General features: G+C 38.6%; 1 protein-coding gene across 2 annotated transcripts in view; it reads left to right on the top strand.

The window, feature by feature from the left end:
- gpr158a (G protein-coupled receptor 158a) overlaps positions 1–26,189 on the top strand; it is a 147,961-nt gene that overhangs the window by 96,866 nt on the left and 24,906 nt on the right. For both annotated transcript variants that reach the window (XM_022662706.2, XM_049480249.1), the window contains exon 6: positions 20,963–21,072. In XM_022662706.2, coding sequence (XP_022518427.2) covers positions 20,963–21,072 — 110 coding nt within the window. The remainder of the gene's footprint in view (positions 1–20,962; positions 21,073–26,189) is intronic.

Here is a 26,189-nt window from a genome sequence, read left to right as displayed (position 1 = left end):
ATGAGAAATGGCTGAAATAACAGAAAAAAAGATGCAGAGCTTTCAGACCTCAAATAATGCAAAGAAAGAAAGTTCTTATTAATAAAGTTTTAAGAGTTCAGAAATCTATATATTTGCTGTAATAATCCTGGTTTTTAATCACAGTTTTCATGCATCTTGGCATCATGTTCTCCTCCACCAGTCTTACACACTGCTTTTGGATAACTTTATGCTGCTTTACTCCTGGTGCTACAATTCAAGCAGTTCAGTTTGGTTTGATGGTTTGTGATCATCCATCTTCCTCTTGATTATATTCCAGAGGTTTTCAATTTGGTAGAATCAAAGAAACTCATCATTTTTAAGTCTCTTATTGGTCGGTAAGCTTGGTTTTGTTAATCTGGCTTCTTGACCAGATAAATCATCAAACCCCAACAAAACCATATACTATATGCTTGTATAGTGTAGTTTTTCTGAAACTATTTCTGCAAGGTTGTCTGGCTTCAAATTCAATTGCAACTCTAATAACATACTATGACCAAACACATATTTAATGGTCCATCTTGCAAACAGCAGACCGTCAATGACTATCGATGCCTCTAAATGGTCAAATTAATAAAAAAAGATGCAGAGCTTTTAGACCTCTCAGACAAGTTCAGAAATCAATATTTGGTGGAATAACTCTGTTTTTTAATCACAGTTTTTTATGCATCTTGGCATCATGTTCTCCTCCACCAGTCTTACACACTGCTTTTGGATAACTTTATGCTGCTTTACTCCTGGTGCAAAAATTCAAGCAGTTCAGTTTGGTTTGATGACTTGTGATCATCCATCTTCCTCTTGATTATATTCCAGAGGTTTTTAATTTGGTTAAGTGGTCTCTTATTTTTGTCCAGAGCCGTTCTTGTAGTACTGTTTCAGTATGTTTTGAGACTAAACTGATCCACATTGCAAATTCTACACTGCAAAAAACGAAATCTTAGTAAATAAAATTATCTAATTTCAAATAATTAGATTTATTTTTTTATCTGATAAGAATTTTGGTCTTACTAAGCATTGTATAAGTGTAAGATTGTTTTACTTATTTTAGGAAAAATTATCTTATTCAGTCTTATTTAGAATTTTCACCACAATTTTCAAGTAATTTGAACTCAAAATAAGCACAACAAGTCACTAACCACGGTTTTCTAATTCTTATATACAAATGTAAGCCTGAAAATAAGGGATTTTTGCTTGATTTAGTTTTAGATTACAGCTTATCTTAAGAAATCTTACTCAGAAAGCTTAATTTAGGCATATACGTACATATATTTTGTCTAGTTTTAGCCAGTGGCTTTTTTGCAGTGTGGAAATTATATTTAAATTAAGGGTGGGCGATATGGCCCTAAAAAATATCACAATATTGTAGGATATTTTTGAGATCTATACTTAAATAAAACTGAATACAATGTATAGTTTCATTCAGTTTAACAGTTTTAAACATTTCCAGAGCACCACACCCATCAGTGTAGACATATTCATAAGCACTGTTGCTATTTCAATGATGCAGGTGGAAGGAGTGAAGGAGTAGACTCTTGGCGAGGGGTAAGATAGCAATGAGCATTGTGGCTCGCAGGATGTAAGATAGGGCCCAAAATATCCTGATATTCCAGATATTCAAAACTCATATCCACAAAATAATGGTTTTGTTTAGAGTTATTATTTTTACACAACAAACTTCAGAGTAGTGTTTCCTTTTTAAGAAGTCAGAAAGATCAGTGCAGAGGGATCTAGATAAAGTCTTGGATCGTGTGTGTGTGTGTGTTGTGTGTGTGTGTGTTGTGTGTGTGTGTGTTGTGTGTGTGTGTTGTGTGTGTGTAATGGAGGAGGGGTGCAGATTTAGACTCTCAGAGAGACTGGCAGAACATCTGAACAGGCCTGATCTAATTGGAGTCTGTCTGAGTGAATAAGTCACTGTGCCTGTCTGTCTGTCTGTCTGTCTCTCTAAAGCAGTCTGCAGTCATCGTGTGTGTGTGTGTGTGTGTGTGTGTGTTTGTGTGTGTCTCTCTGTGTGTGTCTGTGTGTGTGTTTGTGTTTGTGTGTGTCTGTGTGTGTGTGTGTGTGTGTGTGTGGTCGGTGCCACATAAATTGAAGCTGCAGTGTTGTTCTGGAGTGACGCTGATGGGGAGCTGAGGGATGCAGTGTGTGTGAGTGTGTGAGTGTGTGTGTGTGTGTGTGTGTGTTTGTATGTGTGTGTGAGAGAGAGAGAGAGAGAAGCTGAACACTGAGTGTTTTCCGCAGATTAAAACTTCAGCCTGAAAAAGAAACAAATGAAATGGCTGATTTACTGCTGAACCCGGTGACTCATCATCTCTCTCTCTCTTTCTCTCTCTCTCATTCGCTTTCCTTTCTTTCTTCTTCTATTCTCTTAATTTCTCTTCTTTCTCTCTGTCTTTCTCTGCCTCTCTGTATTTCTCTAGTTCTTGATCTCTCGTTCTCTCTCAGTGAACTACAGAAATCTTCAGAAACATAAAGAACCCTATTGTACCCCTGCACAAAGTGCGTTGAAATGCTCATTGCTATCTTACACGCCGCCAACAGTCTGCACCGGTAAAATAGCATCAGAGTTTAGGAATAAATCTACTGATCACACTAATGGGCGTAGTGGTCTGAAAATGAGGTGTGTCTAGCTCAATTTCTTGCGTGTTTCACTCTTGGTGCCTCTTACTGATTAAAACCCGGACAACAGTTAACAGTCAGTTGTCCAATTCTATCTTATCCATGCAGGAGCGCCGTGTACATCCCCAATCATTACACACATAAATAAACCCGCTTTTAACTCAACAATAAACAGATTAAAGAATAAAATAACATTGCTGTTCCCTTTAATGAGCTGCTGGTGTATCTTCAGTGTTAATGCGCAGGTCAGTATCCTCTGCTGAGATGCACAAAAGCGCTGCACTGTTAAGATACGAACGCGCCAAAGTCAGAGCTCATCTGACTCTTAAAGGGAATGATAACGGGCACACTGATTGGTTTATTTCATGTTTTGCACAAAATTAACCACACCCATGATTAATTAAGATGATTACTACATGCCTTTTGCGTGTTTCAATCCGCACAAGCTGTATTTTTTTTGCCTGCACAATACCAAAGACACACCGACATGCAGTACATCCAGCTGCGTGATGAGCAATAGATCGCTAAAACAGGGCCATATGTCTGTCAGTTTGACAAAAGATGCAAACAAGCTAATTGGGATGTCCTTCATCATGCAGCAAGATAATGACCCAAAACACACTTCAAACACAACTCATCAGGAGCAATAAGTGGAAGGTTTAAGACTGACCCAGTCAATCTCCACCAACTGACTTTAATCAGATAAAAACCCTGACAACAGCTGACTGTTGACTGTTGTCAGGGTTTTAATCAGTCAGTGGCGCACCTGCCTGATATTTACCTGATCACACCTCACCTCCAGACCACCACAACCATCAGTGTAGATTTATTCCTAAACTCTTTTACTGCACTTTTTTAATAGCTTGGGCACAAGGCGTAAAAATAGACCGTTGGCTGGGCGTAAGATAGCAATGAGCATTGCGTCTCACCTTGTGCAGGGTGTACGATAGTGCCCTATGTCTCTTTCCCTTTAAGCTCTTTCTTTAACACTCCTGACCTCCACAGTGTGTGTGTGTGTGTGTGTGTGTGTGTGTATCAGTCAAAGCTGTCTGAGGTCTGAATGACAGCTCTAATGGGGTGATGGTGAACTCTATCACACGGGTTTGATTGGGTCTCCTCTTTGAACGACTGCAGCGTTATCATAAAGCACGGACTCGGCTCTTTGTGTGTGTGTGTGTGTGTGTTATCCTCTCTTCAAACACCGTCTGACAGCTTCTCGCCTGTAGTACTTCCTTGTCCTTTTGCAGAAACGCTGAGAAATGCACCAAAAAAAGGCTGATTACGTAATCGGGGGGCTTCTTTGAGGGAGGCGAGGGAAGCCTGCCTCAGACGGAGGCGTTATGCTAACGCTAAGCCTGCTGCTGCTGCTGCTGCTGTTACGTAAAGGTGAAGAAAACAGACTTTTGTGTGGCTGCGGCTTGTGTGGAGCCTACGCTCCAGGGGGCTTGTAATGGACTGTGTGTGTGTGTGTGTGAGTGTGTGTGTGTGTGTGTAAGGGTTCAGGAACATGCTGTTCCCTCTGGTTTACACTCCAGAGGGCAGAGCACTGAGGTCGGGGGTCACCATGCCTCAGGAGACGCTGGGACAGGGCAGCAGATGAGCGTAAAGAGCGAGAGAGCGACTATACGGGACCTGAGAGACGATGAGAACCTCCACTGTCCTCACCTGAACACCACCCTCCCCCATCTTAAACCATTTAACTACACTGCAAAAAACTAAATCTTAGGAAGTAAAATTATTACATTTCAAGGCAATATATCTTTTTTTCTCTGATAAGAGTTTTTGTCTTACTAAGCATTGTGTAACACTAAGATTATTTTGCTTTTTTTAGGGATAATGATCTTAATCAGACTCTTAGACTTAGAATTTTCACCTTATTTTAAGCAGTTTAAGTTTAAAATAAGCACAAAAAGTCACCAGTCAAATTATTCTGTTTCTGTGTCCAAATGTAAGCCAAAAAAATGTGATATTTGCTTGATTTAGGTGTTACTTCGTTCATTTTGAGACTTTGCAATTGCTTGTTATAATAAATGTTACTAAGAAAAATGATCTTACCCCATTGGCAGTTTTTTTGGCTTAATATAAGCATTATCATCTCAATTTACATATATTTTGTCTAGTTTTGCCAATGGATTTTTTGCAGTGTAACCTTATTTACTACATTATAAATGAATACTGAAGTGATCCAGACTATGGATCCAGACTATAAAGGAACACAAAAGTGTTAAACAAAGCAAAACACTAGTGTTAAACACTAGAAAATAAGAGAATTTAGATGCTCTTATCTAGAGAGCTGGTAACTCGTGGTTTCTGAGGCTGGCAACTGATGAGTGCCAGTTTCATCATATTGTGTTTGATGATCTTCGCAACTGCAACTCTGTAGTGTACAGGGCTCATACACTTTTTAATCAATAAATCTCCATGATTTTTTCATGACTTTTCCATGACTTCAAGGCCAATTTTCATAACCATACTATTTTTAAAACAGTGCAGAAATGGACAATAAAACCAAAAACCAACTAAAACTATAGTTGAAATTGATTATAGTACGCCTAAAATGAAGCTGGCACACAATGTTTTAATAATACAATGTGTGTCAGATCCTGAAAGCTCCATTGTTTAAGGGCTTAAATTACTGAATTAACTCTGAGCTGATGTATTTTCTTGTTAGCTCTAAATAGATTTTCTCCATCGATAAACTGAAACACAAAGATTTGTACACCAAATTTTCATGACTTTTTCAAAACTTTCAGTTTTTTTTTTTTTTTTAACTTATCCAGGCCTGGAAATTGCTATTTTCAAATTCCATGACTTTTCCAGGTTTTTCTTGCCCGTACGAACCCTGAGTGTAAATATTTTTCTATCTTATTCTATTCTTATTTTATTATTCTATCAATATTTAGTGCAGCGTTGTTCCTCACCTAATACAGATAGTGGTTCAATTAGGATAATTCACTATTTTCATTCAGTCTATTTTCATTCACTACTTTTTTCATTCACTCTTACTTTTAAAAGACCAAGATTAAAACATAACACTGCAATTTTGTTTTAGTTTTAGTTTTTTGTGGGGGATGGTTGCAAATATGTGAAATGAACCATTTTTATATTATATGCTGATTACACTAACTAAGGCAAGCAGAAGAAGTTTCATACTGAAAAAAAGTACTTTTAAGTATTTTTCCTAGATCTTCAAACTTTAAAACGGGTCAAATTGACACAGAAAATAACAGGAGGCTTAAGAGACAAGAAATTCAAGTCATTAACTCTTGACGAGTTCAGCACAGCTGTTAACTGAAAGCCATTCCATTTAAAATGCTGTGTAGTACAAGTCTAAGCTTAATCCTGTTCTGGGAACCCCATAGTGTCGCAATGTGGTTTCTATGACATTTTAGGTTGTTGCATAATGGTAGCCAGAGTGCCAAAAGGTGGTTGCTATGGTGCTGTATTGAAGTGGCTGCTAGTGTGCTGCTAGATATCTAAGGTTGTTGTTGCTATGGTGTTGCTAAGCATTTATTTTAGGTTGTTGTAATTTAAAGTTGTTGTTTACAGGTTACTATATTGGCTCCAGGAGGTTGCTAGGTGGTTACTGTAGAATCTTAGGTGGTTACTATGATGTCTCAGGTGGTTGCTATGGTGCTGTATTGAAGTGGCTGCTAGTGTGCTGCTAGATATCTAAGGTTGTTGTTGCTATGGTGTTGCTAAGCATTTATTTTAGGTTGTTGTAATTTAAAGTTGTTGTTTACAGGTTACTATATTGGCTCCAGGAGGTTGCTAGGTGGTTACTGTAGAATCTTAGGTGGTTACTATGATGTCTCAGGTGGTTGCTATGGTACCCAGTATGGATGGATGGATGGATGGATGGATAGATAGATAGAGAGAGAGAAATAGAGAGAGAGATATGTGTTTTTATGTATAGTGGCATTTACTCTCTACCCCTCCTTTTCCCAGTAATGATGTTGTAGAGAGAGCAGCCAAGACTACACAGTCTAATGGTTTTCTCTGAAACTGGAGACTGGCCTTAGGGGTGTGCAGACATTTTGTGTGTGTGTGTGTGTGTGTTTTGTAGTAGACAGAGGTCTGGATTGTAAGGATCTTATTGCAGTAACTGAATAATTTGGGTCCTTACAAATGTATTTAGAAGATTTAGCATGCTGTCGCCTATATGCTTTACCTACACATTTAACAGTACTATATAACAGATTTATTAAACATTTAAAGTGACAGTCTGTAAGTTTAGGGCTGATTAATCTGTTGATTTTAGATAGGACTTTTAACTTGCCACCTCTCCTCATAGACCACTCTGTTTTTAGAAAGGATATATCACGCTTGTGTGGGGTTTTTCAAATTCTGGGCTGACTGTGATGTAACAGTTTTGGGGTTTTGGAATCGGCTCATTTTTCAGTTCTGTTTTGGATTTCCTAGATGTTCTTCTGAAGGAAGAACAGCAGTGTTTGAGGTTCAAGATCTGTTGAGTTTTTAGTTCTTAACTTTTAAATTGAGTTCTTCAAAGGTTATTCGAGTTAAAGCAATGATTTTATATTTGCACTACAATAAACCTAAATCTTAGCAAGTAAAATGATCTAATTTAAGGCAGTAAATCTTACTGTTTTCTCTGATAAGAATTTGTGTATTAGTAAGCATTGTAAGTTAGTAAGTGTAAGATTATTTTATTTTATATTAAAGCACAAAATGTCACCGGTCAAGTTATTCTGATTGTTGTATGAAGTTTAAGCTTTATTTTTGTCTTATTTCACTCATTTTGAGACTATGCGGTCTCTTATTTAAAACAATCTTACACCACTGCCAGATTTATTTGCTTAATATAAGCATATATCTCTCAATATACAATCAAATCTGGACAAAAAAAAACAAGAGAGCACTTAAACATGATGAGTTTCTTTGATTTAATCAATTTGAAAACCTCTGGAATATAATCAAGAGGAAGATGGATGATCACAAGCCATCAAACCACCAAACTGAACTGCTTGAATTTTTGCACCAGGAGTAAAGGCATAAAGTTATCCAAAAGCAGTGTGTAAGACTGGTGGAGGAGAACATGATGCCAAGATGCATGTTAAAACTGTGATTAAAACCAGTGTTATTCCACCAAATATTGATTTCTGAACTCTTAAAACTTTATAAATATATTAACTTTTTATTAACGTTTTCTTTGCATTATTTGAGGTCATTTCAGACACTTCTCATTTTCTGCAAATAAATGCTCTAAATGACAATATTTTTGGGGGGGATTTGAGAGAAATGTTGTCTGTAGTTTATAGAATAAAACAATAAAAAAATTCATTTTACTCAAACATATACCTATAAATAGCTAAATCAGAGAAACTGATTCAGAAAATGAAGTGCTCTCTTAATTTTTTCCTCTCTTTATAATAGCACATTGTATTACAAGGTTATTTACAGCACCAAAAGCATCAAAGAACCCTTTTTTAGTACTATATAAAACCTTTTTTTCTTTTGTACGTCTTTTTGTCCTTTAAGGCACAGCTGTAACCCTGTGACTGGCAGGAGCTGAGCTCCAGCTCTCAGAGATACTTTTCCTGAAAAGACAGTGAGCTTGACAGGTGGTACCGACACACTGAAAGACAAAATGCTGAGCACGGAGTCGGGAGCACTGGGGGAATACTGAGGCAGCGTGAACTGAACTGCTTTTTCCACACTTTCAGAGAACACACTGTAGACACTGGCGGTACAGGTAGAGGTCTGAGGGAGTTTAGAACAGGTGTTTAGAGCTGTTGAAGCAGAGCTAGAGGGGCTGCTGGTGGGCTTTTTGATGGCAGCTTGATTTTAGGCCTCAGAGAACTGATGAAAAAAATATATACATATACTTAATCTTACTTAAAACATATTGAGAAAGAAATGTCTTACAGATTGATGTTCTTACTTAAAATATATTAAAAGCACATTAATATTATGCTTTCATTAAATGTTTGAAAGCAAACTTTGATCATTTTTTAATCATTTAAAGTACAATATAGTGTATTTTAAATAAATAGACTACTATAAAGTACACTTTTAGTTTAATGTAATTCAGTATACTTCTAAAATACTTATTTCCAAATATACTTTTGTACATTTTTAGCAAAGTGTGTTAAAAACAACTGTTACAGTAATTCACCTAAAGTACAATGTATCATGTAACTTTTTAGAAAGTAAAATTAAATTTTATACCCAACGAAGTATACTAGAAGTGAGCTACTTACAAAAGACAGGAACAAGAAGCATATTTTAAGAGAACTGAAAAAAAATATATATATATTTTTTATATAAACAGATTTATGTACTTACTAAAAATATATTAAAAGTACATTCATATTATGCTTTTATCAAATGTTTAAAAGCAAACTTTGATCATTCTTTTTAAAAATATAGATAAATAGACTACTATGAAGTACACTTTGAGTTTAATGTAATTCAATATACTTCTTAAACACTTATTTCCAAATATACTTTTGTACAATTTTAGCAAAGTGTGTTAAAAACAACTGTTATAGTAGTTCACTTAAAGAACAATGCATCATGTAACTTTTTAGAAAGTTAATTAAATTACTACAACTAATAAAAAAATATAAAGTACATTTGTAACACGCTCAAATTTTTAGTATAGTATATTTAAATATATATTTATATATTTAAAGAAAGTATACTAGAAGTGTGCTACTTACAAAAGACAGGAACAAGAAGCATATTTGTACTCTAATGTAAATATAGATCACATATTTAACATTAATTCTTAATATATTTCTAATATACCCGTAGTGATACAGTTGTAATACTCATTAAATGTATTATAATTCACTGTAAGCATATTTAAAATATGGGGTTACATACATGAAGTAGTAAGTTTAAATGTTACACTGCAAAAAACTAAATCTTAGCAAGTGAAATGAAAGAATTTCAAGGCAATAATTTTTTTGGCTTTTTAAGCATTGTTTTGTGTAAGATTGTTTTACTAATTTTGGGAATAATAATCTTATTTCTGTCTTACTTAGAATGTTCACCTTGTTTTAAGTAATTTAATCTTAAAATAAGCACAAAAAGTCACGAGTCAAGTTATTCTGATTTTCCTTTATAAATGTCACCCTCAAAATAAGGGATTTTGGCTTGATTTAATTAGGTTTTACTTTTCTAATTTTGAGACTTTGTGATTGGTTATTTTAAGAAATCTTCCTCAGAAAATATCTGCTCACCCCATTCACTGCAAAAAACTAAATCTTAGCAAGTGAAATTTTCTAAATTTAAGGCAATAAATCTTATTTTCTTCTCTGATAAGATACTAAGCATTGTGTGTAAGTGTTAGAATATTTTGCTTATTTTAGGGATAATTATCTTAATCATTTTTATTTAGAATTTGTATCTTATTTTAAGTAATTTGAACTCAAATCAACACAATCAAGCAGCAATCAAGTTATTCTGATTCTTGTGTCCAAAAACAGTGATTTTTTTTTGCTTGATTTAGGTGTTACTTCAATCATTTTGAGACTTTGCCATTGCTTTTTGTAAGAAATCTTACTATGAAAATTTAGCTTACCCCATTGGCAGATTTTTTTTGCTTAATATACATAACTTTGTCTCAATTTACACATATTTTGTCTAGTTTTGCCAGCAGATTTTTTTGCAGTATACTTAAGCATTTAAAATAGTTCCATGTTATCCATCCTGTTTTTTTTTTTTGAAACGAGGCAAACCGGTTTAAAATCAGGTTCGCGACCCAGAACTATGCTGGTGGAAAAGTGCTATGATTGTGTTAATGAGAGTGATAGTGAGTCTCCTGCTGTGTTTCTGAAGAACATGCCTCTGGTCTCCTCAACACTCCAGAGCAGAACAGACTTCAGGACCCATCAGAACAGACATTCAGACTCGTTAACCCCTCAAATTAAAAAATTAAATCATCTGAATAAATAAAGCATCTAATTATAGAGTCTGGTGTGCTTCACCCTTCTCTGCACTCTTTCTCTTTCTATCTCTCTCTCTATCTCTCTCTCTCTCTCTCTCTTTATCTGTGTTTCTCTTTCTCTCGTTGACGATTCTCTTGTTCTCAGAGGAAGCCAGTTATAATCAGCATGGTGTTCCTTATGTACTAATGTTTATCGAGGAGAAAAGACCTCAAGCCATCTCTCGCTCACTCTCTCTCTCTCACTCTCTCTCTCTCTCTCTCTTTCTCACTCTCACGTTCTCACTCTCACGGTCTCTCTCTCTCACTCTCTCTCACTCTCTCTCTCTCTCTCTCACTCTCACGTTCTCACTCTCTCTCTCTCTCTCTCTTTCTCACTCTCTCTTTCTCACTCTCACGTTCTCACTCTCACAGTCTCTCTCTCTCACTCTCTCTCTCTCTCTCTTTCTCACTCTCACGTTCTCACTCTCACGGTCTCTCTCTCTCACTCTCACGTTCTCACTCTCACAGTCTCTCTGTCTCTCTCTCTCTCTGTCTCTCTCACTCCCTCTCTCTCTCTCTCTCTCTCTCTCTCTCACGTTCTCACTCTCACGGTCTCTCTCTCTCTCTCACTCTCACGTTCTCACTCTCATGGTCTCTCTCTCTCTCTCTCTCTCTCTCTCTCATTCTCACGTTCTCACTCTCACGGTCTCTCTCTGTCTCTCTCTCCCTCTCTGTCTCTCTCACTCTCACGTTCTCACTCTCTCTGTCTCTCTCTCTCTCTCTCTCACTCTCACGGTCTCTCTCTCTCTCACACTCTCACGTTCTCACTCTCACGGTCTCTCTCTGCCTCTCTCTCTCTTTCTCTCTTTCTTTCTCTCCCTCTCATACTTGCCACTGTAATATATTGAAAACTGTTCAAGCAGAAACATTTGCAATGAGTGCACTGCAAAAAATCCACTGGCAAAAACAACACAGAATATATGTAAATTTAGACATAAATGCTTAAATTAAGCAAACAATATCCGTCAATGGGGTGAGCAAAATGTTCTTAGTAAGAATTCTTAAAATAAGCTCTAATCACAAAATCACAAAATGAATAAAGTAAGACTTAAATCAAGCAAAATTCCTTATTTTGTGGCTTAGATTTGTACACAAGAATCAGAATAACTTTTTGTGCTTATTTTGAGTTCAAATTACTTAAAATAAAGTGAAAATCCTACGACTGAGACTGAATAAGATGATTATTCCTAAAATAAGTAAAACAAAAACAATAAAAAAAACAAACAATAAAAACACTTTTCCAAGATCCAAACTGTGATGTTCTAGCCAAACTGGGTCAGAACATCAGGCAGGTCTTGTGGGGTGTTCACAGTATGCTGTGGTCAGTGTCATATACAGTGCAAATGTATTCTTCCCTCAATATAATTCAATATACAGCCATTAATGTCTAAACCACTGGCAACAAAAGTGAAAGTTCCTAAAGTGTCAATATTTTGTGTGGCAACCATTATTTTCCAGCACTGCCTTAAGCCTTTGCCTGGACCCCATTAAACCCCATGGTTTACCAGAGCTTCACAGGTTGCCACTGGAATGCTTTTCCACTCCTCCATGACGATCATCACGGAGCTGGAGGATATTCCAGACTTAGCGCTCCTTCACCTTCCACTTGAGGATGCCCCAAAGATGTTCTATTGCCCTTAGGTCTGGAGACATGCTTGGCCAGCATGGCTGTATATTGAGTTATTTGTAGGGAAGAATAAATGTACACTGTTATGTAAGCTGCACACAGACTACTTTTCATTGTGTCAAAATGTCATTGTGTCAGTGTTTTCCCATGAAAAGATAAACTTAAATATCTGCAGAAATGAGAGAGGTGTACTTACTTTTATGATACACTGTATTATTTATATAATTTTCTGTAATTCTAGGATCATATATTCGTCCAAACATTAATAATTTTAGAGACAGGCCTATGTGGGACATGGTACTAGTTCCTGTCCAATTACTACTGGCTAAAAAGTTTTGATGGGCTGTCCTCAGTTTAAACTCTTGTAAGCTGTTGTATCTTGTAGAGTTCTTCTTCTTATATTAAGCAGTTTTTCTCCGGCTCCTCCGTAGACTCGGAGCGGCCGAGCTGCTGCTGAGCTTTCTGCTCCGCTTGCACTGCAGAGAGATTTCCTGGCGGTTCTGCTCGGCGGCCGGTCGGCGGTTCTGCCGCCTCCTCTGGGGCGCGCCGTGTCCCTCCACTGACTCCTGTTCAGCCAGCCAAAAATCTCCACATGCCTGCATCTTCTCCGCTGCCATGGGAAAACTATTAATGCCTCTGCTAATCGGATTAACATTAACAATCCCGCAGGGGCTCCCGCGCCGCATCTGCCACGCACTGATAATTACGCGCCTCAGATGTTTGTTCTTTTTTTGTCTTTCATGTTTTGGACGTGGCCCTGGCACTGCAGTGCATCACATGTTTCACCCTCACCTTCTTGCACCTGAGCTCTGATCAAACACACACACACACACACACACTCTCACACACACACACACACACACACACAGAAGTCAGGGTTAGGTGTCCTGAGGAAGGTTACAGCATGCGTAACTGATTTTCTGCTGTCTCGTTTATCAATTAACTGCAGTAATTGCTTTTCACTGAGAGTCAGTAGGAATGAAGCATCAGCTCCCTGTGAGGCTAACAGGTGATTAGCCTGAAGCCACTTTAAATAATGAGTTTCAGTATTTTACACAAACACTGTTGGTTTCGTTTGTGAGAAGAAATCAAATTTACCAAAATCACCTAAATTGCCAGCTTACTTTAGTACTGTCCAATATCTATCTGTGGACATGATTTTTGGATGGATGGGTAGGTGGTGGGTGGGTGGGTGTTTGAGTGGATGGGTGGGTGTATGGATGGAAGTGTGGATGCATGCATTGAGTGGGTGGGTGGATGGATGATTGAGTGGGTGGATGGATGGATGGGTGGGTGGGAGGATGGATGGATTGATGGATGGGTGGATAAGTGGATGGGTGGATAGATAAATGGATAGATGATAGATGGATGGATGGATGGATGGATGAGTGGATGGATGGGTGAGTGGATAGATGGATAGATGATGGATGGATGGATGGATGGATGGATGGATGGATGGGTGGATGTTACCACTGTTGGTAGTTAAGGGGTCAGAGCACATATTACGTTGGAGTGCATGCTGGGCATTGTAGTGCAGCAGATTGTAAAATGGGCTAATACCAAGAATACCAAAATAAATTAGTGGGCTGGACTGGATTTTCCCACAGGCCTTGAAGGGTGAAGACTATGATTTTTGGCCTCCCAACACATTTCAGATGTTCATAGTTTAATTTAGTATAAACTAATGAGCAACATAATACAAAAAGATGATAAATCCTGCACTTAACAACTGAAGTTACGCATAGAGCTCAACCAGGATAATTTATTACTGTATTCACCCAACTAACAACAACAAGCACAGATACTGGATCAACAAGGATCCATTATGTTCATGGCCAACTGCCTCAACAGCCAACATTCAAACCTATAGAGAAAATTAACCAATACTGACAAAGTACTCTAAGCACAAACAGAAAACATTTCTTAATCTTGGCTTACTTCCTTTAACCATGACAACAACCAACCAACCACAGCACACAAATCACTTACTACTTAATAGTAGAACACAATCATTTACACTTTAGTGTTGCATGAGCAAAACACAGCAACAGCTACAATCTGATACTGCACATAATAGTGTATTGGCCTGTCTTGGTGCCATCACCATCCAATTAAAATGAAGCACAAATTAAGTGCTCTCACTTTTTTTTTAGAGTTATCAATTGCACTACATCATCATGCAGCTGGATTTAGGGCGCGTCGGTGTGTTTTTGCTGTCGTGAAGGCAAAAAAAAATTGCAGAATAGGCATGAACTAACTTTTTTAATTAATCATGAGTGTGTTTTGGGCGTAGCGTGAAATAAACCAATCAATGTGCCAGTTGTCATTCTCTTTAAGAGGCAGGTGTGCTCTTTGGCTTTGACTTTGGTGCTTTTGTATCTTAAAAGCGTGGCGCTTTTGCACGCTTCAGCAATGGATACTGACCATTGCATTACCATTGTGAGAATACACCAACAGCTAATTTATGGAAACAGTAATGATATTTTATTCTTTATTCTGTTTATTGTTGAGTTAAAAGCTGGATTTGCATCCGTGCATGGAGAGGATAGGATTGGGCGGCTGACTGTTAACTGTTGTCAGGGTTTTAATCAGTCAGTGGTGCATTTTCCGCCACCAAGATGAAAACATGATAAAAATTTATCGGAACACTCCTCACTTCCAGACCACCACGATATTTTAATGGCATGTAACATAGCAACGAGCATCGTGCCGCACCCTACACAGGGTGTACAATAGATCCATTTCTGTTTCTGTGTGTTTGTTTAAATTTGTGAAGTAAATTCAGTGTAAAATGAAGATGAGGTAATGGTGTGTGTTGAGTGGAGCAGGGCTGGATGGATGAAGCAGCGAGACGCTCCCTCTTCTCATTAGGAACAGGCTGTCTCACTGCTCCCCCGCCAGCACTCCTGAGCCCAGACCTCAGACAGCCCTGTCTGCATCCGCCTTCTCACACACACACAGCGGGAACACACACACTGACAAGTTTAAACTTCTCTCTAGCATTCATTAAAAACAATTCCCCAGATCCAGACTTAATAGGAAGTTAATAGAAGCAAAAGATAACAAATCATCTCTACTGGACGTTCATAAAAATGCTCATAATTCTGGAGCTAAAAAACCCTGCCTTTTATGTAAAGCTCTATAATCAACCAAAAAATTTCTGATATTTTGTATAAGACTACACATAGAAAACACTCAAAAAGTAGATATAGATTTTTTTTAGCAATAAGAAGTATGGTCACTACAAGGGACTTCTCATTATACTACAAATAATAATGGCACTTTGGATGAGTGATCTGGTGGAGGAGAACATGATGCCAAGATGCATGAAAACTGTGACCAAAAACCAGGGTTATTCCACCAAATATTGATTTCTGAACTCTTAGAACTTTATGAATATGAACTTGTTTTCTTTACATTATTTGAGGTCTGAAAACAAAATTTGTTATCTCAGGCATTTCTCATTTTCTGCAAATAAATGCTCTAAATGACGATATTTTTATTTGGAATATGGGAGAAAAGTTGTCTGTAGTTTATAGAATAAAAAAACTTAATTTTACTCAAATATATACCTATAAATAGCAAAATCAGAGAAACTGATTCAGAAACTGAAGTTTCATTTAATGGAAACAGCTTTATTCTGTTTATTGTTAATGTAAAAGCTATTGTCGATGACCGCACGGCGCTCCTGCATGGTTAAGATAGGATTGGGCGGTTGAGTGTTGACTGTTGTCAGAGTTTTAATAAGTCTGTCGCGCACCTGTATTTTCTGCTGACAAAATAGCAACACACCAGAAATTTACCGGAACACACCTCACTTCCTGATCACCACGCCCATCAGTGTAGATTTATTCCTAAACTCTGATGCTATTTTAACAGCGCAGGCGCATGGTGTGAAAATAGATGGGGTGTTAACGCAGTGCAAGATAGACATGAGCATCGCAATGCACCTTGCTTAGGGTGTACGACAGAATACAAAACCTACAACCTAGAGTATATGAACAAATGTATTGGAATGACTGCTCATTTGTTCTTTCTTCTGAAATCTAGAGTATTAAAAGAATTTTTAAACATTTGTTTTTGTGAAGATTTGATTGCATTCAGTGACAAGAGCTTTAGTAAGATCATCCCAACAGTATTGGATGGTGCTCCATCATCCCAGAGAACACAGATCCACTGCTTTACACACACTTAGCCCACACTGAGCATAAGGAACAGGTTATATTCACCTTCTCCTACAGGGGTTGGACAATGAAACTGAAACACCTGGTTTTAGAGCACAATAATTTATTGTGGTGACGGACAGTTCTGGTGGAAACAGGAGAGTTGAGGTGCACATTGAATTCTGCCGTGATTTGATCAGCCGTGGTTTTATGTTTTTTTGGATACAATCCGGGTTAACACCCGAACATCCCTTTCAGACAGCTTCCTCTTACAGCGTCCACAGTTAATCCTGTTGGATGTGGTTGGTCCTTCTTGGTGGTATGCTGACATTACCCTGGATACCGTGGCTCTTGATGCATCACAAAGACTTGCTGTCTTGGTCACAGATGCTCCAGCAAGATGTGCACCAACAATTTGTCCTCTTTTGAACTCTGGTATGTCACCCATAATGTTGTGTGGATTGCAGTATTTTGAGCAGTAAAACTGTGCTCTTACCCTGCTAATTGAACCTTCACACTCTGCTCTTACTGGTGCAATAATGTGCAAATAATGAAGATTGACCACCAGGCTGCTCCAATTTAGCCATGAAACCTCCCACACTAAAATGATGACAGGAGTTTCAGTTTCATTGTCCAACCCTGGTATGTGTTCTATGTATTTTTTTGCTGTGTCTCACACTCCAGAAGAAATACATAGATAGAGCGGAAGTCACTGAAACAATTCATAAGTACAGGCATGCATCATTTTCCCCTAATCGATCCAATACTGCTCCTTCCTGAGGCGGAACCACTGCAGCTATTAGACTGCAGCCTGAGATGAGCTCGGATTGTGTACAGACAGGGCAGAGTGCAGGGAAGCAGTGCACGCCCGGCTTTAGCCCAGCGAGGAGACGGCAGCGGGGGCCACAGCTGTGGATTTGTATTTCAATCAGGGTTCAGGCCCAGCAGCTCCAGCCTATCTGCTCGGCCAGAATGGGCACAGCGTTCCGAGCCGTGCTGTGATGGAATGCTCCGCTGCTCGCTAATTCCTCAGAGTCTATTGAATTGAGTCGGGGTGGGAGCATATTAGCCAGGAGTTTGGCTGGTAAAATGTTACACTGTATGGATGAATGGATAGAAGAGTGTACTGGTTTTTAACTGGTATCAAAACTAAGCAACTACGTGTGGGTTTAGATGAAGGAGGGGCTTATGCCTTGGCCATACCTGCTGTTAAATATCTGGGCTTTTTTCTGGTCATATAGAACACTATGTGCCCTATCTTACAATGCAATGCTCATTACTATCTTACACCCTGTCAAAAGTCTATTTTGCCGATGGGTGTGGTGGTCTGGAAGTGTTCAGGTAAATTTCTAGTGTATTTCTATATTGGAAATGGAAAACGCAACAAGTGCATCACTGACTGAATACAACCCTGACAACAGTCACCCATCAGACGTTAATTGCTATCTTGGCAGTGCAGTGCACAAACCCAACTTTTACATCAACAATAAACAGAAAATAAAATAAAATTGAAACATTGATGGTCCCGTAAATTAGCTGCCCATGCAACTAAGCTGCAACGTGAACAAGCAGCTCATTTTTCTCTGCTGAGAAGCGCAGAAGTGCTGCATAGTTAAAATAGCAATCCGCCAAAGTAAGAGCATATCTGGTTCTTAAAGGTAATGGTAAATAACACACTGATCCACTTGTGACTTTTAAAGATCTCTGCTCTTTAAGTATACACTTACTTATATTATATACCTTAATAGTGCCGATTTGGCAAGTTAGTAGAGATTTATTTTATTTCTAATAGCATTTAATGGAGTGTTACTGTGTCAACAAAAATAAAACATGTCATTGTAAAATCTCTTTCTGCTATTGCCGAGGCACTTGCATCTGCATTTTCTTCTATTTGTTCTTCAGACAGCAGAAGCTCCTCCCTTTCCACTTTTCACTGCATTGTGGGATAATAGTGTCTATCGTACCTACAATTAAAAACTGACCAGTTTTTTATATGCATTATGAATAATAAATGAAATTAACTTTTATCTATCCTTATACTACTTACTCAACAACTAGATAGTATTAGTAATTAGCACACAATTGGAACACACTGAGATTACATTAGAGAAGGGTATAAAGGGATAATAGGCTGACATCCAATAAGATTTCACTAAGTTGTTTATGCAGTTACAATACATTGTTTGTTGTGGTGGTTTACAGGCCTTTTTATTTGATCTAAACAGGAGCCATTGATTTTTCTCTGCTGACCGTAGCCATTATCTATTTATCACAATGACATATCATCATAATATAAATGGAGAAATGAATGAACGATTGTGCACATTATTTAATAATAAAAAAACTGGGGAGAAATAAATGAATTTTCCAGAAAAACACCAGCAATGAACAATTCAGTCCCCATGCCACAGGTGTATAAAATTAACCCTTTAGCCAGTCAGTCTGAATGTACAGGCATTAGTGAAAGAATGGGTGGAGCAAAAGAGCTCACTGAACTCACTGAAGTGTGGTACTGTAATAGGATGGCACTAGGTTGTCACAATAGCAGGATTTTGACTTTGATACTAATACGAACTATAGTATCACAATTCTCAATACCAAAACAATATTTAGAAGAAGAAAAAAACAACAATAAAATTGTCTAAACATGAAGTGACTTCTGCCAGGCATGTCATTCTTTCTGCTAACTGCATACTAACTGCTGTATCAGATTTCTAAAACCGAATTTCTCAACTATATATACAGGTACTTGGTCCATGCAGATGTATTGAGCTAGAGCTCTGTGGCTAATGGTAGTCTGGCTGTATAAACTTAAAGGAGTGGTTGAATAGAAGTTTTGAATAAGGAAAATAAATAGTGAACATTTAGTAATGTTATGTTAATGTGAACACTCACTGATCCATTTTATTAATCAACATTTTACTTATGTTGATAAAAGTAAAAGTTATGTAACTTTTACTTTACTTCACATAATGGGACAAAAGTGGGACCAAAAAGGGACCGAATCCACACTGATGAATATAGATTTTGAACAAGGTGCATAAAAGCTTCTATAGATGTAGAGTGTTGGCGTCCCAATATTTTTTGTCCAAACTTGCTGTAAGAGCTGCAATAGGGGAACCGACTCCACACTGATGACTATAGATTTAGAATTTAGATGGAGTTAGAAAGCTCCTGTAGGTGTAGAGTGATGGTCTCCCAATGATTTTGTCCAAACCTGTTTTTCAAGCTGCAAATAGGAACTGACTCCACACTGAGGACTATAGATTTAGCATTTAGATGGATTTAGAAAGCTCCTATAGATGTAGAGTGATGGCTTCCCAATACTTTTGTCCAAACCTGTTTTTCAAGCTGCAAAAGGGAACCGACTCCACACTGATGACTATAGATTTAGAATTGAGATGGAGTTAGAAAGCTCCTGTAGGTGTAGAGTGATGGCTTCCCAATACTTTTGTCCAAACCTGTTTTTCAAGCTGCAAAAGGGAACCGACTCCACACTGACGACTATAGATTTAGGATGAGATGGCATAAAAGCTCCTTTAGATGTAGAGTGTTGGCGTCCCAATATTTTTTGTCCAAACTTGCTGTAAGAGCTGCAAAAGGGAACCGACTACACACTGATGACTATAGATTTAGAATGAGAGGCCATAAAAGCTCCTATAGATGTAGAGTGTTGGCATCCCAATACTTTTGTCCAAACCTGTTTTTCAAGCCGAAAAAGGGAACCAACTTCACACTGACGACTATAGATTTAGAATTTAGATGGATTTAGAAAGCTCCTTTAGATGTAGTGTTGGTGTCCCAATACTTTTGTCCAAACCTGCTGTTAGCTCTGTAAAGGGGAACCGACTTCACACTAATGCCTATGTGTTTAGAATGGTATAGCAAAAAAAATTCTATAGGTGTAGAGTGATGGTGTCCCAATATTTTTTGTCCAAACCTGCTGTTAGTGCTCTAAAGGGGAACCGACTCCACACTGATGATAATAGATTTATGCGATGGATTCAGAAAGCTCCTGTAGGTGTAGAGTGTTGGCCTCCCAATACTTTTGTCCAAACCTGCTGTTAGCTCTGCAAAGGGGAACCGACTCCACACTAATGACTATAGACTTATAGATTTAGAATGAGATGCATTTAGAAAGCTCCTGTATTGTGTAGATGTATTTTGTAGGTGTCTTAATACATTTGTTCTTATAGTGTCGATGAATAAATGCATGAGTAGTCTTTCTGTTTTTCTGTGTGAAACTAAAAGGCTGTATTTTAACTGTACTGTGTGTTTATTGTGTATATAAGATGCAGAATAAATCCGTATATATAGATCTCCTCATCACTCAGACACTTCAGCATGAGCCTCGTCTCTCCGCGCTGTTTATAAAAGTAGTCGTTGAACTCTTGTTGTTGTCGAAAACATAATTTGAAATTTTAAATTCAATGTTTTTATTCACCTTTCTTTACACATACAGCAGCCAAGGACAAATCTGCAGGGGAGCTTTGTGAAAAGCCTCTTTCTGTCATCAGTGAATAGCACAAGCTTCTGCAATTATGGAAATACATGTACATATAAATGTTCTTGTGTTTTCCGCAGGTGATGGTCCTGTACTTTCAGCCCAGTGTGTTCCGCTGCATCCTGCTGAGATGGGTGCGCATGCTCGGCTTCGCTACGGTGTACGGAACTGTCACGCTCAAACTGTACAGGTATATAAACACACACATGTATTCATATATTCTCTATTTTCAAAGAATGAACAGAAAGATAAGAGCACTGATGGGTGGGGGGTATATATACGGCTCTCACATTCTAACCCCAACAGTAAATGTAAGACAGTGATGTACTGTTCTGCTGTAAAGAATCACCATAAAGCTTTTTGTGAACTGGTGCACGTTCATGTTGGAAAAAGAAAGGGGCCATCACCAAACTGTTCCTGCAAAGTTTGAGGCATGAAATTGTCCAAAAATCTATTGATATGTTGAAGCATTAATAGTTCCTTTCACTAGAACTAAGGGACCGAGCCCAATTCCTGAAAAGCAACCATGCAGCATAATCCCCCCTCTACCAAACTTTACACTTGGCACAATGCAGTCAGACAAGAACTGTTCTCATAGCAACTTTAGAACAAGTAAACCATTAAACTATACTGCTCAAAATCTTAGAAAAAAGGTCAACCATCAGCTGCAACTCTTCTGGGAAGGCTTTCCACAAAGTATAGGAGTGTGTTTATGGAAATGTTTAGGGACATTCTTCCAGAAGCGCATTTGGGGCATAAAATTATCCAAAAATCTCTTGGCATGCTGCATTAAATGTTCCTTTCACTAGAACTAAGGGACCGAGCACAATTCCTGAAAAGCAACCATGCAACATAATACCCCTCTACCAAACTTTACACTTGGCACAATGCAGTCAGACAAGTACTGATCTCAAAGCAACTTTAGAACAAGTAAAACATTAAACTATACTGGTCAAAATCTTTAAAAAAGTCAACCATCAGCTTCAACTCTTCTGGGAAGGCTTTCCACTAAGTTTAGGAGTGTGTTTATGTAAATGTTTAGGACCATTCTTTCAGAAGAGCATTTGTGCAGCCTAATCAAGTTCTTCCATACCAAACGTGCTCATTCATGTCTTTATGGATCTTGCTTTGTGCACTGGGGTGTAGTCATGCTGGAACAGGAAGGGGCTGTCCCCAAACTTTTCCTTCAAAGTTTGGGGCATGAAATTGTCCAAAACTTTCTTGGTATGCTGCATTAAATGTTCCTTCCACTAGAACTAAGGGACGGAGCACAATTCCTGAAAAGCAACCATGCAGCATAATCCCCCCTCTACCAAACTTTACACTTGGCACAATGCAGTCAGACATGTACTGCTCTCATAGCAACTTTAGAACAAGTAAACCATTAAACTATATTGGTCAAGATCTTAAAAAAAGGTCAACCATCAGCTTCAAGTCTTCTGGGAAGGCTTTTCACAAAGTTTAGGAGTTTGTTTATGGAAATGTTTAGGAACATTCTTCCAGAGGCATTTATGATGAGGTCAGACTGATGTTGGACGAGAAGGCCTCGTTTGCAGTCTTTGCTCTAATTGGGCTGAGGTTAGGACTCTGAGCAGGACAGTCAAGTTTTCCTACATCGAACATGCTCATCCATGTCTTTATGGACTTTGCTTTTTGAACTGGGGTGTAGTCATGCTGAAACAGGAAGGGGCTGTCCCCAAACTGTATCCGCAAAGTTTGGGGCATGAAATTGTCCAAAAATGGAAATTGTCCAAAAGGTATGCTGAAGCATTAAGAGTTCCTTTCTCTGTACCTGAAGGCCTTAGCACAACTGTGTAGCATAATCCCCCCTCTACCAAACTTTACACTTGGCACAATGCAGTACTGTTCCCATAGTAACTTTAGAAGAAGAAGTAAACCATTAAACTACATCGGTCAAAATCTAAGAAGGTCAACCTTCAACTCTTCTGGGAAGGCTTTCCACATAGTTTAATGGATGGATGGATGGATGGATGGATGGATGGATGGATAGATGGATAGATGGATAGATGGATAGATAGATAGATAGATAGATAGATAGATAGATAGATAGATAGATAGATAGATAGATAGATAGTTTATGGGAATTTTTAGGACCATTTAAGACTATTCTTTCAGAAGCGCATTTGTGAGGTCAGACTGATGTTGGACAAGAAAGCCTGGCTTGTAGTGTCTGCTGTAATTGGGTTAAGATTTGAGTCATGAAATTGTCCAAAAATCTCTTGGTATGCTGAAGCCTTAAGAGTTCCTTTCACTGGACCTGAAGGCCTAAGCGTGACTCCTGAAAAACAACTATGAGGCATTATAACCACCAAACCCAGACTCGTCTATTGGATTGCCAGATGGAGAAGCGTGATTCGTCTCTAGTGCTCTAGAGGAATTTACTGTGATCCTAAGAGTGACAGAGTGATATTTAAATGCCTAGGTGCTTGGTTTATACCCCTTGAGTCATGGAAGTGAGTGTATGTACCCCTATAGAACCCAACTCAGAAGCTTTAGACTAGCTGTGTGTATCCAGGACTAGCCTCTGGATTATGAATCATGGCTGGGCTTGGTGGTAGATCCGCGGTAACGTGACACCGGATTCTGAGTGGACCTACATTATCAGCAGGCTCTGTCTTACAGCTCACAGCAGCGCTCTGAGGAGACATTCTGTCTCCAAGGATATTTGATCAATGCCTGCAGGAGACCAAGAGGTAGCTGCACACCTACACACACACACAAACGCACACAGTGGCGTGCCCGCATGCAGGAACACACACACGCTCGCCCACCCCCACATGCACCGGGTGACTCACAGGCATTTCACGGCTGGCCATGTTATTAAATGTCAGAACGTGCACTTTCCTAATATGGCTGCGGATGAGGGGCCGTCTGCGGTGGGCTCTGCCATTTCAGAGCGATCTGTCAGAACAGCCCCACAGACCCACAGCTGGCTGGGGAGGGGCAGAGAAATGTCAGCCAGCCCATGCAGGACAGGGTCCAAAGCCGCCGCCTCCGTGCCATCAAAGGCCAATCTCATTCTGCTTCAGATTTATATTAATAATAACAACAATAATTATAATATTATTACTGTTTAAAAGCTGCTAAACACATGCTATATATTATCTATCTACAGTCCCCTCTAAAAGTGTTGGAACAGTGAGGAAAATCCCTTTATATCTGCTGTAGAAATTTGCCCTAAATAGATTATTGTAAGACGAAAGATCAACATTTCAGCTTTTATTTTTATTAGTATTTACATCTGGATCTGATACACTATTCAGCCATTTTTCTTATGACCAAAAAGTATTGGAACATGTGACTGTCAGGTGTGTTTTGTCGCCCAGGAGTGTCCTGATACATTGATTATTCAAACAATAAACAGCACTCAGTTACAAATTAGGGTTTTATCTGTGCAGATTAAGCTTTTATAGTTAGAGGAGTAACCAAGATGAAAACCAGAGAGCTACGAGAGTCTATGGGTGGAAAACAAGCAACAGTGAAGCTGAGAGAACCATTAGAGCACACTTATTGTTCAGAACAACTGTTTGGAATGTCCTGAAGAAGAAAGTCGTCACTGGTGTACTAGATAACAGGAGATGAACAGGTAGACCAAGGAAAACCACAGCAGTTGATAAAACAGAAACATTGTGAGTTCTGTAAAGGAAAAACACTAAAACAACTGTTAGTGATATCAGCAACATCCTCCAGAGAGCAGGAGTGAAGGCATCACAATCTACTGTTCACAGAAGAAAGACTTCATGAATAAAAGTACAGAGCCTTCAACAGAAGATTAAAGCCACTATTAGCAAGAAGAATAGAAAGACCACTCTGGAATTGGCCAAGACGTACAGAGAAAAGTGGAGAATAAATCAAGTTAAACTGCACCTGAACAGCAGTTTAGCTCAAACAGAAAGTATATTTAATAGTTGAGTCAGAAAGAGACTGGACCACATTCTCACCACAAACAAACCACTCTTGGGTTCATTTAGAACTGTACAGAGACCATCAAAACCAGCTACCATCAAGCTCTGGTCTTCAGCTGGATTTTTCAGGAGAATTATCACAGTCATATCATCAGAGATATTCATTCATTCTTCCTCTGTCTGGCTGCACAAATGTGATGCTAATTTTCATAGCTATCTATTATAGGCTCCCTATCTCGGTTATGCTCCATCTAGAGCCCTTTATATGCAATAAAGCGGCTTCAATATTCTTTCAGTGTCCATTTAATAAACGTTTCCTCACGCCTGAAATGTTTTCATCCTCGGCTCCTCCCAGCTTTCAGCCTCAGACCGGCTTTATTAAGAAAGGTTTCCCCCCTGATGAGTCACTGTGGTCTTCTTTTACGCGCAGTTAAAGTTTATATTAGCCCTAATTCCCGTTTAATGTCGCTGGCCTATAAAGCGCGCTGGCACGGCGTGTTCCCCGGCTACTTTGGGGCGAAGTATACTTTAAAAAAAGACTCACGGCCTTGTTAAGCCATGCGGAGAAAGGCCTCGCTCAAAACCGTTGGAGAGAAAAAACAAATAACAGAAGGCACTTAGGCCAAAATGGGCACAATGTATTACATTTTATCGAATGGTTGAGACAGCAGAGGCAGAAGACAAATGGAGAGCGACTGGTCTGCTGGGAGCCGGAGCCTGGAGCCAGGCCTCCAAACTGGGAAGAGAGCTCGAGAAGTGGAGGAGAGAGGAGTGGTGAGAGACAGCACCCAGATAAACTGACAGATGATAGCTGAGGATGGCTGATGATCAACACTTTAAAGCCAAGAAAAGCTTTAAAGCCAAAAATGGCCAATTACTGCTGTTAATTATGTTATTTTCTGCTTCTAATAGCATAATATGACAGGATTGATAAAAAAAAAATCTGACTAAAAGCACTATGGGCCCTATTTTACACGCCATCAACTCTGTTTTCACCCATTTCCACCTGTTTCATTTAAATAGCAATGGTGCTTAAGAATATATCTACACTGATAGGACACAAAGCAGGTCAGTGCAGCATTCTTTAGCTTCCATGGGACATGGCAAAAGGTTTCTGGTATCTAAATCTACATTAATTTAGCGATTTGTTTTTTGAGTTTATATCCGATGTTCTGTACCCTGGCTAATTATTACAAAGATCATAAAAACTTACTTTGAATGGAGTAAACTCTAAAGAAAAAGCAAACCAGGACATGTTTTATATTTTATCTTACTTAAAAGACAGATTTGCACATCTCTGCTTACAGTCACCTGTAATTCAGGCCTTCAGTTAACAGCTGTGCTGAACTTATCAAGAGTTAATTACTTGAATTTCTTGTCT

The sequence above is a fragment of the Astyanax mexicanus genome, chromosome 6 (assembly GCF_023375975.1).
Source record: "Astyanax mexicanus isolate ESR-SI-001 chromosome 6, AstMex3_surface, whole genome shotgun sequence".
NCBI classification, from domain to species: domain Eukaryota; kingdom Metazoa; phylum Chordata; class Actinopteri; order Characiformes; family Acestrorhamphidae; genus Astyanax; species Astyanax mexicanus.
This window is presented reverse-complemented; position numbering and strand designations above follow the sequence as displayed.